Source organism: Leopardus geoffroyi, chromosome D1 (genome assembly GCF_018350155.1).
Source record: "Leopardus geoffroyi isolate Oge1 chromosome D1, O.geoffroyi_Oge1_pat1.0, whole genome shotgun sequence".
NCBI lineage: Eukaryota > Metazoa > Chordata > Mammalia > Carnivora > Felidae > Leopardus > Leopardus geoffroyi.
Window position 1 is genome coordinate 110431732 of NC_059329.1, and position 13688 is coordinate 110445419.

The 13688-nt window shown below is 56.1% G+C and overlaps 2 protein-coding genes across 2 annotated transcripts; one reads left to right on the forward strand and one right to left on the reverse strand.

Moving 5' to 3' along the window:
* Nucleotides 1-1176: 1176 nt before the first annotated feature.
* GPR152 (G protein-coupled receptor 152) lies at nt 1177-4044 on the reverse strand. The gene has a single exon (XM_045486041.1). It carries the CDS (start codon nt 3631-3633, stop codon nt 2017-2019), a length of 1617 nt encoding a protein of 538 aa, XP_045341997.1. The 5' UTR covers nt 3634-4044; the 3' UTR covers nt 1177-2016.
* A 1871-nt stretch (nt 4045-5915) lies between these two features.
* Nucleotides 5916-10457, forward strand: CABP4 (calcium binding protein 4). The gene is made up of 6 exons (XM_045486061.1): nt 5916-6596; nt 6978-7008; nt 7092-7235; nt 8055-8164; nt 8532-8679; nt 8792-10457. Exons 1-6 carry the CDS (start codon nt 6234-6236, stop codon nt 8818-8820), a joined length of 825 nt encoding a protein of 274 aa, XP_045342017.1. The 5' UTR covers nt 5916-6233; the 3' UTR covers nt 8821-10457.
* The last annotated feature ends 3231 nt before the right edge of the window (nt 10458-13688 follow it).

Consider the following 13688-nt stretch of genomic DNA (forward strand, 5'->3'; position numbering starts at 1 on the left):
AAATGCTGGGTTTGGAGTGGGGACCAGAGTTGACGGCAGGTGGCTGGCACTGGGGTTTGAGTGCCTGATCTGCCCGCCATGTTGAAAAAGCTTGGGGACCGCTATCTGGGAGAAAGGGGAGGGACACTGCAAGACCAGTCCCTGCCTCCAGGGAGGGTGCACCCAATGGGGTGGGCCAGGGCGAAAGCATTTCTTGCAGAGGGGGAGGCAGTACGGTGGAGCAGACAAAGCCTAGTGGGCAGGATGCTCCCACGTGGGCTCTGGCCCGTGGGTCAGTCCTGCTCCCAGGCCTGGCCCGGGAACCATTGTTATCACCCCCATTTTACAGATGCGGAAACTGAGTCCCAAAGAAGCCAAGAGCCTTCCTGAAGATCACACAGCTGGTGAGCGGTGGAGCTGGGATTCAAAAGACCGCCGAGGGACACCAGCGGCCATGCCCCTAACCCCACCCATGTGGCCCCCGCCACAAACACCGCCCCCGCCACCATTCGGCATCCCCAGGCTCAGTTCATGATAGCAGCAGCCCTTGCGAGGGGAACATGACCACCCCATTGTACAGAGGAGGAAATCGAGGCGAAGCGGCAGCTGGCAGCCAGAACCCAGATCTGCCCGCACCTCTCCGGGCCGCCCGCACAGCCTGCTGCCTTTTTAAGATGGGAGCACCCTGGAGGCATAGCACTTAAGTGTCTGCCGTAGGGGCGGCTCTCAGCTGCTACAGGTCACAACACTGAGCTACTGGGAAAGGACTGGGGGAGGGGGGTAAAGGGGAAGAGGCTCACGATTTTGGAACACAGGGCGGGTGGAGGGCAAGCGAGCAGAGGGTTGGTGTAGAAGAGTGAAAGGGAAGAAGGGAAGTAGGGTGGGGGGTTCAGAATTAGACCTCCGACACTTCCCCGTTTTCCTTGCCGTGTCTGCGCCTTGAGAGGAAAGAGGCTGGCTCTGCCCCAGAGATGCTGTGTGATGGGGGCCTGTACCCTTTTTGGAGCCACTGGGCCCCAGGGCTCTCTGTCTGGACGTCTTCCCATCTCTGCGCGTGGGCTGAGTGCATAGGAGGGGTTCAGATGGAGGCAGGACTGAGCACTCTATCCCTGCAGCCCCCCCCCCCCGTGGTGGGGGCGGGGGGGGGGCAGGTGGACACTAGTTGAACCCTTAAGTGGAGCAGACGCTCTCTCAGGCCCCCTGGGCATCCATGGCCCAGAACTGTCATGGGCACAGCCGATCTGCCCCAAAGCTCACAAGACCCCAGATGCCCAGGCCAAGGTGGCGCCTCCTCTCCTCCATCGCCGGCCCCTGCAGGGACTTCCCTGGATGCCGGCGAATGGAGAACATTTGTTCACTGAGCCCCTGCTGTGTGCCAGGCTCCTGCCGTCACCGGAGCCCGATTTGAATCCAGGCTCGGTGGCTCTCATCGCCTCCGCTCCCGCTGCCTTGCTGAGGGAGGTCCTGCGCCAGGCTCACTGCCTGTGGGGGGCAGGGGGCTGGTGGACAGGGCTCGGCCAGCCTGCGTGGGCTCCCAGGACCCCAGGTTCCTTCTGGCTCTTAAATGCCTCCTTTTCTGCAGAGATTTCTTCCTTCATCCTCCTCACGCCTGAGTTAGAGGGTGAGACAGGGAGGAGAGGGTGGAGGAAGGATTCCGGGGAGATCGGCACAAGCTCGGGGAAGTCACCCTGCTGTCTTTCTCCCGCAGGACTGAGACTTGGGGGGGAGGTGGGCAGTGCGGTCCAGGGGTGCTGGAGGACAGAGCCCAGCAGCACCCTGTCGGCTGTGACTGTTGGGCTACTTGGGCGGGGGGGGGGGGCAAGCGTGGAGAAACTGAGAGGGACCTGGGTAGGGACAAGACGATCACGACAAACTGCCTGGGACTTTTGGTTCTTCATTTTCACTTCCCCCAAGTCCTCCTGCCAGCCCCAAGGGACTTGAGGGGGGTTTCTTTGATGACTTCCTCCACGGCTCCCCTCGTCTCTGACTGGCTCTGGCTCTTCCACTGCCTTGATGGGCCTGAGCCTTCCCAGACCCTCAGGTGGGGCCTGCTCCAGGGGCTTCCTCCGGGGGGACGCTGCTGGGACTTTCTCCCTCAGAGTCAGCAGGCACCGCTGGGTTCTCAGGGGCTTCCGGGGGGGGATCCGCGGATGGGGCAGAAGACGCTTCATCACAGGGGCTGAGAGCTGGGCCGGAGGCAGGTCCGGGGGTCTCGGGGCTCGCTTGTGGCTGGGCCACAAAGTCCAAATGGGGCTGGGACTCAAGGTTCACCTGTGGCTGAACTGAGGCGTTCAGCTGAGGCTGCATCACAAAATCCGCCTGTGGCTGGGCCACTGAATCCGACCGTGGCTGTGCTGTGGGCTCTGCCTGTGGCTGGGCCACTGAATCCGACCGTGGCTGTGCCGTGGGGTTCCCCCGAGGCTGGGACACAGCGTCCGACCGTGGCTGTGCTACGGGGTTCACCTGGGGCTGGGCCCCAGCCACCGGCCCAGGAAGAGTCTGGCTCCCAGAGTCCACTTGGGTCCGTGGCTCCGCTGGCGTGAAGCTTCCAGGCCGTTCTTCACAGAGAGCCGCCGCGAAGGAGGAGAGGACGGCGCGCAGCAGGGCCCGGAGGTCGGCGCTGGCCAGGAGGCAGAGGAAGGGACTGAGGCAGCTGTTGAGCAGGGTCAGGTAGTCAGAGTAGACCAGCGCTTCCCAGAGCAGGTAGCCGGGGTAGACGTCCCACAGGAAGGCCAGGTACAGCAGCTGCGCCAGGTGGTAGGGCAGCCTCAAGACCACGTAGGCTGACAGAATGGCCTTGGCCACACGGGCGAAGCCCCGGCAGGCCGTGGGCCTTGGCCGGCGGCGGCGGCGGCAGGTCCGGGAGGCAGCAGCCTGCGTCAGCACGTGGCAGACGAGAAGCAGGAGGAAAGGCAGGAACCCCCCCAGGATCTCGAGCATCCTCAGCGGCAGCTCCTCGCCGTCCCAGAAGTCCAGGCAGATGACCAGGTCGTCCCACCAGACGGCGGCCTCGGGGAAGACCAGCCAGGGCACGCTGAAGAGCGTGGCCAGCACCCAGACCCCGGCGCAGACCCAGAGGGGCAGGCGGGCCGGGCGGCGCCCGGGGTACCAGTGCGGGCACAGGGCCAGCAGGCAGCGGTCCACGCTGAGGGCCGCCAGCAGGAAGAGGCCGGAGGAGTAGGACACACCCCACAGGAAGTAGTAGAAGCGGCAGGCGGCCGTCCCCAGCGGCCAGTGGCCTCCGTGCTGGATCTCCAGGATCTGGAAGGCCGCCGCCGCCAGGAACAGAAAATCAGAGAGGGCCAGGCTGAGCAGCAGCAGGGCGAGCCGCGTGCCCGCTCCCTGCCGGGCCTGTGAGCCGGCCAGCCATGCCATGAGCCCGTTGGCTGGCAGCCCCAGGAGCAGAAGGGCCACCAGGAAGACCGTGTCCCAGCCACCCTGGGGGTAGTCGTCTTCATCGTCCGGCTCCGTGCGGGGCCTGCGGCCAGCGGCACCCAGGTTGGTTTCCATAGCAGTGTCCATCCGAGGTCCCCGGTGTGCTGTTGGCCACGGAGCGGGTGCCTGATGAACCAATGAAATCATGAGGGACTGAGTATGAGAGAGGGTGCTGTGTACCTCCAGGCAAGTCACTGTCCCTCTCTGAGCCATCGTCATCACCTTTGGGGCAGTTAGCCTCTGCCAGGGACTTTACGCAGATTACCTCGCGTAGTCCTCAGACACTCCATTTTACAGGTGAGGAGAGGAAGGTTCGGAGGATAAGTGACTTGCCCAAGGTCAGAGACAGGACGAGAGGCGCCAGGACTGAGACTCAGACCTAAGCCTTCTGCCACGCGGAATCCCAGTGTGCCCAAGTAGACTGGACCGAGGCTTTTAAACAGATATATACATGTATATACATATATATTTTACATTTTTTCTTTTTTCTTTATTTAGTTTTAATTTTTTAAATGCTTTTCTATAAAGATGTCATATCCACATCCTTTAAAAACAATTTTTTTTAATGTTTATTTATTTTTGAGAGAGGGAGAGAGAGACAGAGCATGAGTGGGGGAGGGACAGAGAGAGAAGGAGACACAGAATCTAAAGCAGGCTCCAAGCTCTGAGCTGTCACGGGGCTAGAACTCATGAACCGCGAGATCATGACCTGAGCCGAAGTCGGTCACTTAACCAAGTGAACCACCCAGGTGCCCCTTACATTTTTTTTTAACGTTCATTTATTTTTGAGAGAGACACACACACAGAGAAACAGAGTGCGAGTGGAGGAGGGGCAGAGAGAGAGGGGGAGACACAGAATCCGAAGCAGGCTCCAGGCTCTGAGCTGTCCGCACAGAGCCCGACGTGGGACTCGAACTCATAAGCTATGAGATCGTGACCCGAGCTGAAGTCGGACGCTTAACCGACTGAGCTACTCAGGTGCCCCAGTTTTTTCTCTTTAAAAAAAACAAATGTTTATTTTTGAGAGAGACAGAGAGAGAGAGAGAGAGAGAGAGAGAGAGAGAGCGGGGGAGGGGCAGAGGATCCAAAGCAGGCTCTCTGCTCATAGCAGACAGCCCGACGCAGGGTTCGAACTCACAAACCGCGAGATCATGACTTGAACTGAATTCAGGCACTTAACTGACTGAGCCACCCACGTGCCCCTCAAACATATTTTTAAAGCCGGTGAATCTTCAAATAAAATATTACAGTGGAGCCCCGGGGATGCTCTAGGGAAGACAATTTGAAAACCACTCGGTCGGATCATCGGATCATCGGATCATCGCAAGCCCCTTTCCTTCTGGTATCCTGGAGTTCAAGTGTTTAAGATTCCAAGAAGGGGAGGCTCAGAGTCCCGTGGGCCTGTAGGAGGCCAAGGGTGGGCAGGAGCCTGGGCCAGAGGAGGCCCTTCCCCACAGCAAGTGCAGCTCATGAACTCAGGGTGAGGTCTGCAACTCAGGGCCCGGCAGCCTGGGGCCAGAAGGGCCGTCCTGGAAGCAGCTGGAGCCCCTTCATCATCCTCGACCCCCACCTATGGCCCCGTCCTCATTCTCACAGCTCAGGCAGAAGGTGGCCCCTGAGGCCACCATCAGAAGGAGAAGGGGGCTCAGCAGTGTGATGATAGGGGCCTGCTACCCCTCCCCCCCCGACTCCGCCCGCCTTCCCTCACTGGCCCAGGAGGTTTCCCTTGGAACACGGAGAAAGTCCTCACGGCAGCGCTGAGCCAGGGGAGGAAGTAGGTGCCCCAGAAAGGCTGGATCCTGCCCGTGGCCCATGGCTCCAGCCCCTTGGCCTTCAGCCCAGTGGCTTCCTTTCCCCTAGTGCTCAGGCAGACCCCACTCTGCAAGCTCCAGCCTCTACTGGATCAGAGCCCTGGGCTCCCCCGAGCCCCAGCAGGTGAGGCCTGGCTTACCTGTGAGGTGCAGGCCGCTGGCCGGAAGGAGCAGGGGCGTGCCTGCCTGCCCAGTGGTCCAGCCATCTGCCGGGCCCCACGCCGGGGCCTGGGACATGGCGCCTGGCGGCGCTAAGGCGGCCGACGTGAAACCCAAGCTGAGAAGACATCAAACATTCATGGGCATGGGGCTGCTCCCTGGGAAACCCTAACCCCCGCTCGGCAGGGCCGAGTGACCGGCCAGGCCACCCCATCCCTGACAGAGCCACGTGGTTAAAACCTCCTCGCCCTGGGCCCCTCTGCCTCAGGGCAGGCTCTGGGTCCCCCCCGGAGGCCACCTCCTCCGAAATCACCCCCATGTCCCTCAGTCTCTGTGATCTGGCCTCGCTTCCTCAATTTCACAGACCCTCTGCCCCAGCCACGATGTCCCCGTGAGGGGCAACTCTCCTATCCTTTCCCACACTCTTTCTCCTGAGATGACTTCCCTCGTCCTTGCTTCGCTGAGTCCTGCTCGTGTCACACAACCCGGCTGAGTCCTTGACTCCAGCAATATTGCCCCCATTTTATAGATCAGGTGACTGAGGCTCAGGGAGGTGAAATGGTTGGGTGTCCCAGCTCCTGAGGCCACTTAGGAGCCGGAGTCCGAAGCTCACCGTGTCCCGGCACCCTTGTCGCTGAGGGCAGTTCTCTTGACCCATCTGTCTCTGCCCTCAGGCAGGGGGCCGGGATTAGGGCCCGGAGCTGCCTGCCTCACTTACCCTAATCCCCCTCAAGGCTCGATCCCAGGCAATCAGCTCTCAGGGTAGGGGTGCGTAAGCAGCTTTATGGTCCCTGAGAACCAAGGGTGCTCCCTGGTGCTGCATCTCAGAGTTCTGTCGCCCCTCTCCACATGGCCACAGAACAGGCGAAGGGGCAGCATGGCCCAGACCCCCAGAAGCCTCCTGTGGAGGCTGTGGCTTCCGGGAGTGGTGCTGAGGGCCTGCCCTTGACCAGGAGCAGGCACAAGAAGGACAAGGGACTCCGAGGGTCCCGGAAGGGTGCTGGTGGCTCCGAGGAGCAGACCCCCATCCCTGGCCCCGAGGCCCCAGGGAGCAGCAAGAGCCTCTCTGGGAATGGAGAAGGGCAGGAGGGGACAGGCCCTGCAGCCCCCAGGCCAGCCGGTCGTCGCCAGTCTCACCGACAGCGCTCTGGCACCCAGCACGATGCTGCCCAGAAGACATACGGGCCCCTGCTCAACCGCATCTTCGGGAAGGTCAGGTGGGGCCCGGGCTGGGGAGGAGGGCGACACGCTTGTGCCCTTGGACTCCGCCCACCCTGCCCCTAGTACTCAGGCCTCCTAGCGCCTCTGCTCCAGACCCGGGAGCCTGAGCTGTAGAGGCAGGGTTTGGGGAAGGGTTGGTCTTGGGCCTGGCCGCGAGGCGGGCAGGGCTAGTCTTCAAACCCAGGATTCTGGGAGAGCTCTGGGCCCCAGGAGCCGGAAGTGGGGGGTGGGGGGTCATCTTTTCTCTGGGGGTCGTGGGACTTCAGCTGCCTTCTCCTGCCCTTGTGAGACTGGCCCTACCCAGGCCATCGTGGGCTAGGGCTGGAGGAGGCAGGATGGCCCCCAGGGACATGCTGGACCGTGCCTCTGCAGGACCGCGAGCTGGGCCCCGAGGAGCTGGACGGTGAGTGGCCCTTGCTGGCGGCAGTGGTGGGTAGGAGGCGTCCCTGAGCCGGGCTGCCCGGGCCTGACCTCCCTCCCCTGCAGAGCTTCAGGCCGCCTTTGAAGAGTTTGACACTGACCGTGACGGCTACATCGGCTACCGGGAGCTGGGCGCCTGCATGCGGACGCTGGGTTACATGCCCACTGAGATGGAACTCATCGAGGTCTCCCAGCACGTCAAGATGCGAAGTCAGTGGCTGACCCCCACCGGCCCGGGGCGGGGCGAGGCGGCAGCCATCTGGCTCTCTGTCTCTCTGACCCTCCTGAGGCTCCTGAAAAGAGCCTCCTGAGGTTCAGGGAGACCGACGGTGACAGAACCCTGGCCGCTCCTGGCGATTACATGTCGGATGGGCGTGCGCTTGTGTGATTATCGTTAGCTACATTGTCAAATATCAGATTCCCTTCATTCCAGGACACCTGCATGTGCTCTGTGGTTTGCAAAATGGGATGTGGCTTACACTTGATGTGAACATTTAGCGCAATGCTTTTCTTTTCCCCAAAGCTGTTATTTGACCACCGGTGCTTTTCGTAATCGATGGCGTCTTGGAACGGCGGGACTACGTGGGCATACTCCTTAAGAGGCATTTATGGCTGCCCACGGGGTCCCAGCATGTCAGAGCCACCAACTGCACACCCCCGGAGGCACCTAAGAGTGGGTTCTCTCACCCTTGCCCCGGGATGAGGAAGGAGGTTTAGTAAGTCGCCCAAGGCCGTCGGCACCCAAGGTCACCCGTGCCCCATCGACAGCACAGCCAGGGTTTAACTTTAGGGCTGCCTGGTTCCAAACCTTGGCCTCTTTCCCCCTTGACACAGGTGCTTCACTGAGAGCACTCAGGCACCCGGCCCTGTCATCTCTGTGGAGAACGGGGTTCTGACCTCCTACCCCCGTCCCCGAGGGCATGGATGCTGGATGTTCCTTCCTGGATGTAGAGCTGGGGAGAGGCGGGCGCCTGTGAAGTCCTTTCTCGGGGCCCCAGCCTTCTCCATTGTGACACTCTGCCTCCGCAGTGGGTGGCCGTGTGGACTTCGAGGAGTTTGTGGAATTGATGGGCCCAAAGCTGAGGGAGGAGACAGCACACATGTTGGGGGTGCGGGAGCTGCGCATCGCCTTCCGAGAGGTGTGGAGCGTGGTCGAGTCGGGCGCTGGGTGGGCAGCTAGGCGGCAGACCTACTGGCCTCCCATCTGGGCCAGAGAGATGGTGGGGGGCGGGGGGGCCCAGTCTCTGGAGGCCCAGAGCCCTGCAGATGGTGGGACTGGGCCAGGGAGGGATTGGAGAGGGGCCATCTCGCTCTCAGCTGGAGGATCCACCCAAGGAGACTTCCTGGAGGAGGGGCCTATTGTCTCAGCCTGGGAGGAGGAGGAGGAGGGTTTCGGTGGGGGTGGGAGAAGGTGGGGACATCCAGGCACGGGATGTGGCAAGGTGGAAACGGCTCTGGGCAGAGCCAGCTTTGGGTGGGAGGGACTGAGCCCTGCTGGGATCCTAGTTTGACAGGGACAGAGATGGACGAATTACAGTGGCAGAGCTGCGGCAGGCAGCACCTGCTCTGCTGGGGGAGCCGCTGGCGGGTCCTGAGCTGGACGAGATGCTCCGAGAAGTGGACCTCAACGGGGATGGCACCGTAGACTTTGACGGTGAGTCTCCTTCCCAGACGACCCCCCCACCCCTCCAGCTCCCAGGATGATCCCAGCGCGTCCTGGGATCCCTGACCAGGACTGGCCCAAGCCCTGCCCTTCTCTCCCCCAGAGTTTGTGATGATGCTTTTCACCCACTGAAGTTCTAGAAGGGAGAATGCGTTACCCCGCTGGCCCCAGGCCAGCAGGGTTCATGCCGTACGCCCTCCCCCTGAGGCCTCAGAATGGAAGACCACCCAGCAGCCCTCAGGCTTCTTCGGTCCTTGACAACACCTGGCTGGAGAGCCGGCTCGATGTCACCCACCCCCCTTCATTCTCACCTTCCTCCCACCTGAGCTGCCTGGAGGGAACCTGCACTCCGCCGTCCATCATTCTCCAGGGTGAGCAAGATTCGGATCTCTCCACACCCTCGGTGGGTAGCAAGCTCCCTGGCACCGCAGTATTAAAGACAGGGGCGGGGCGTGGAGTTGGGGGGATTCTGGAAACATGGTGAATTGAGAGCGTGGCTGGATGCCTCCCACTACCCATGTAAAAATGTTAAAAAGACAAAAACTGAACTTGAAACAAAGCCAGGGATGACCCCAGTACTAAAGACAAAGAAAGAACTCAGAGCCAGGTGGTGGGAGAGAGGGGACAGCATGGGGGCTTCAGACATGGAGAGAGGTTCGGAAGCCTGGGCTCTGACACCCATGGATGACAGAAGACCTGTAAGAGGCTGGGGAATAGGACAGGAGCCTGAGCACCTTCCCGAGTCTCAGAGGGCTACCCTGTTCTTGAAAAGGGGACCAAAAGATACCTCCATCTACCAGCGTGAGGAAGTAGCAAGGGTACGGATGTCTAGGGCCTTGAGTGGACAAAGCTACCCTAAGGAACCTGGGACTCAGGCTGGCACATTAGGCAGGAGTGTGGTCTATCTCCACGGTATGGGAAGCTGAAGAAATAGGGAGAAGCTACCGGAAGATTACTCTTCAACCCAGAGCACATGGGACTTAACAAACAACAGCCCTGTCACTTCTGAAGATGAACTCATGACAAAGAATTACAGATCACATGGGAAAACAAGTCCCCGTGAGGGAGACGAGGCAGATGCAACAAACAGGAAAATCAGCACCCCCAAGTGTAAGTCACAGAAAAATCCGAAAGAGACCACAAAGTCAATGCAAACAGAAATGATATAAAAGAAGGGAGAGAGGCCAATAGGTAGTAACGGGATGGTATGAAACAGAATAGGAAGATTAAAAAGAATAAAAGCATTTCTGAAAATAAAGGAGATAGCCATTGGAATAAAAAAAAAAATCAACGGGTTGGTTAAACAGCAGATTAGACACCATTTGAGAGAAGATTAGTGAACGGGAAGCTACATCTGAGGAATCACCTATAAGGTAGCCCTGAGGGATAAACAGGTGGCAAATACTAAAGAGTAGTTAAAAACCATCAGGAGTCTCAGGAGAAAATACAAAGAATGGACACGAGGCAACCCTCAAAGACGTGACGGCTGAAACCCTTCCATAAAGACTTCCACAAAGACAAATGCCCAGATGGAAGGAACACAGTGGAGCCTCAGAAGGATGAACAGACACAAATATACATCTAGATGCATTCCAGCAGAACTCAGAACACAGAAGAAAACCTTATATACAATTCAACTGGAGACAAAAGTCAGATTACTTACCGAGGAGCAGAAATTAGGCCCTACGAAGGCTGCTTCTTCTTTTTTTTAAAATGTTTTATTATTTATTTCTGAGAGAGAGAGAGAGAGAGAGAGAATGCGAATGAGGAAGAGGCAGAGAGAAAGAGGGAGACACAGAATCCGAAGCAGGCTCCAGGCTCCGAGCTGTGAGCACAGAGCCAGATGCGGGGTTTGAACTCATGAACCGTGAGGTCATGACCTGAGCCAAAGTCGGTAACCGACTGAGCCACCTAGGAGCCCCTCTACAAAGACTTTTCATTGGTTACAATAAATGCCAGAAGACAGTGGAATAAACTGTTCAGCATGCAGAGGAAAACGATCACCAGCCAAGGAGACTTTACCTCGCTCAATCGTTATTCAAGAAGGAAGGCGAAATATCAACTTTTTCCAGGAAACAGAGGCTGATAAGAGTTTCCTACCCATGTGCTCTCATTGAAGGGAATTTCCTTCGGTAAGAAGGAAATTCAGACCAGAAGAAAGGCGAGTACGTACTAAAGTATGGTCAGGAAAGAGATCAGTAAACACATTTGTGGAGCTAAAGAGGCAGTAACGATAAAAAAGTTAAGTTGGGGGATTTTAAAAATAAGGAGGGACTAAAATAATAGACAAAATAAAACAGAAGACGGGAGGGAATACTTTAGATATGCTAAAATCTTTTTCTCATCTTTCCTAGAGGAGAATAGATGCATTGGTCAGCTTCAGACTTTGTTAACCACTTAAGAATAGCCATTAATACAGGGCGCCTGGGTGGCTCAGTCGGTCAAGCGCCTGACTTTGGCTCAGGTCGTGATCTCACGGTTCCTGAGGTGGGGCCCCACATCGGGCTCTCCGCGGTCAGTGCGGAGCCTGCTTCGGATCCTCTGTCCCCCTCTTTCTGCCCCTCCCCCGCAATAGACTTCAAAACAGTGCAAATCTTCATCTTTTATTTTGAAGCCATTAATATAACAGAAATAGAGATAGAATGTTCCCTTCAATGGTCCAATCCGTAGAGGAAGAAAAGAGGAAAAGTGAATAATTCTTTTTTTTTTTTGGGACAGAGAGAGACAGAGCATGAACGGGGGAGGGGCAGAGAGAGAGGGAGACACAGAATCGGAAACAGGCTCCAGGCTCTGAGCCATCAGCCCAGAGCCCGACGTGGGGCTCGAACTCACGGACCGCGAGATCATGACCTGGCTGAAGTCGGACGCTTAACCGACTGCGCCACCCAGGCGCCCTGAAAAGTGAATAATTCTTGATTAAACCAGAAGACTAGACAGCGGGCGGGGGGAGAAAGTAAAGAAAAACCTCATGAAAACATTAAAACAAAGTAAAACAGAAGATAGGAGTAATCCCTAAACATATCAAAATTACAACAATTATAAGCAGATTAAGCTTTTTGGTTAAAAGAGAGTCTCAGTCCCAGAAGAAAGTTTCAATGTTCGATTGGGTTCCCTGTGACTGACAGAGACACCAAATAGCAACGCCTTAAAAACTGGAGACAAGTTTATTTCTTAGGTGAAATCCAGCCGTGTGGTTTTCAGGAACCCAAGCTCCTTGAACCAGGTGCTGGGGTATGCCCAAGTTTGTATGTTTTCCAGGTGGCACGATGGAGGCAGGAACAAGGAACAAAGAGGGACAAAGAGCGCGAACCACTTATACTCTATTAGGGAGGGCTCCTCACCTGGTACAGGGGGCTGCAAAGGATGCTGGGAAATGCAGTCTTTATTTGGGGTGGCCACGTGCCCAGCTAAAAACCAAAGGTTCTTCTACTGGGGGGCAGAGAGCAGCCTCTTCCCCACAGCGGAGTGTAGGATCTAAGGCACATTCGAGCAGCATAATGAGAATCAAAAGGCTGAAAGTGATGGCTTGCAACACAGATTTACTAGGAGAAAATGAACCAAAGAAAACTCATAAAAGTACAGGCGTAGCAGACAGAAATGGGCGAGGAGGCAAAAAGCATAGGGATAAAATGAGTCACAATTCACTAAAGAAATCCAACGTTCCTCGTCTGGACACAACTATCGATGTATTTTTCAACTGAAAAAGAAGTTGCATTTAGAGTTTAGCTATTCATGATCCCCTGAGGATAGTGTTACTGTCAACCCAGTTTGGATTTCAAAAATTAACCAGCCAAGTCAAGCACTTTAAATTCTTTTTTTTTTTTTTTTTTTTGATTTTTAAGACAGAGAGAGACAGAGCATGAGTGGGGATGGGGCGGAGAGAGAGGGAGACACAGAATCCGAAGCAGGCTCCAGCCTCTGAGCCGCGAGCACAGAGCCCGACGCGGGGCTCGAACTCACGAGCTGTGAGATCATGACCTGAGCCAAAGCAGGAGGGTCAACCAACTGAGCCACCCAGGCGCCCCTCGTGAAAACCTTAAATGTTGTGATTCAGTGTTCTGTCGACACGTTCATGTGGACTAAGGGTTGGCAAACTTTTTCTGTAAAAAGCCAGATAAAGATTTTAGGCTTTGAGGACCCTACGGTTTCTGTCACAACTGCTCAGCTCTGCGGTTGTAGTTAAAATTGCCAAGCAGCCCCAGTCCGCATACAAACAGGGATGGCTGGGGTGGAAATTTGGTAATTAACTGATTAAACTTGGTTTGTTGACACTGCAGTTTGAATTTTGTAAACTTCTTTGTCTCACGACACCTTACTATTCTTTGACTTTTCCCCCAACTGTTACTAAAACATAAACGCCATTTTTATCTTGGGGACTGTATTGGGCCTGTGGGCTATAGCTTGCTTATAGCCGTGGTCTTATATGGAGACTCACTCCTTCTGGAATAACTTGGTGTTAAGATCGTGGAATGACAGGGGCACCTGGGTGGTTCAGTTGGTTGAGCATCCAGCTTTGGCTCAGGCCATGATCTCATGGTTCATGAGTTTGAGCCACGCATCGGGCTCGCTGCTGTCAGCACAGAGCCCTCTTTGGATCCCCTGTCCCCCGCCCCCTTCTCTGCCCCTCCCCTGCTTGCACTCATTCTCTCTCTCTCAAAAATAAAAAAAATAAATAAATAAACTTAAAAAAAGATTGTGAAATGATAAAAAGTTATGAGCACAGTAGGAACTCTGTATTAATTACCTATTTGCTCACAATGAATAGTTTTCATAATTTTCCTTCTTTCCTGTTTGTTCTGATTATATTCACTGAAACGTAATTTTAGGTCTGGTTAATCTGGGAACACAAATTGTGGGCTTACGTTCTGAACGTCATTGTTCTCTCGCTTTTCCAATTGTTATTTGATCTCACCACAGTATTGGTCCGTGATGGATTAGAAAGGAACACTGATCCTTTCCTACAGCTACTTTGAGAACCACTGATTTAGAAATTCCTGTAT

Coding starts and splice junctions, on each gene's coding strand:
- GPR152 (XM_045486041.1), bottom strand. CDS start 3,633: ATGACGATGGCTCAGAGAGGGACAGTGACTTGCCTGGAGGTACACAGC.
- CABP4 (XM_045486061.1), top strand. CDS start 6,234: ATGGCCACAGAACAGGCGAAGGGGCAGCATGGCCCAGACCCCCAGAAG. Junction 6,597..6,977: donor TCAACCGCATCTTCGGGAAG/GTCAGGTGGGGC, acceptor GTGCCTCTGCAG/GACCGCGAGCTGGGCCCCGA. Junction 8,165..8,531: donor TGCGCATCGCCTTCCGAGAG/GTGTGGAGCGTG, acceptor CTGGGATCCTAG/TTTGACAGGGACAGAGATGG.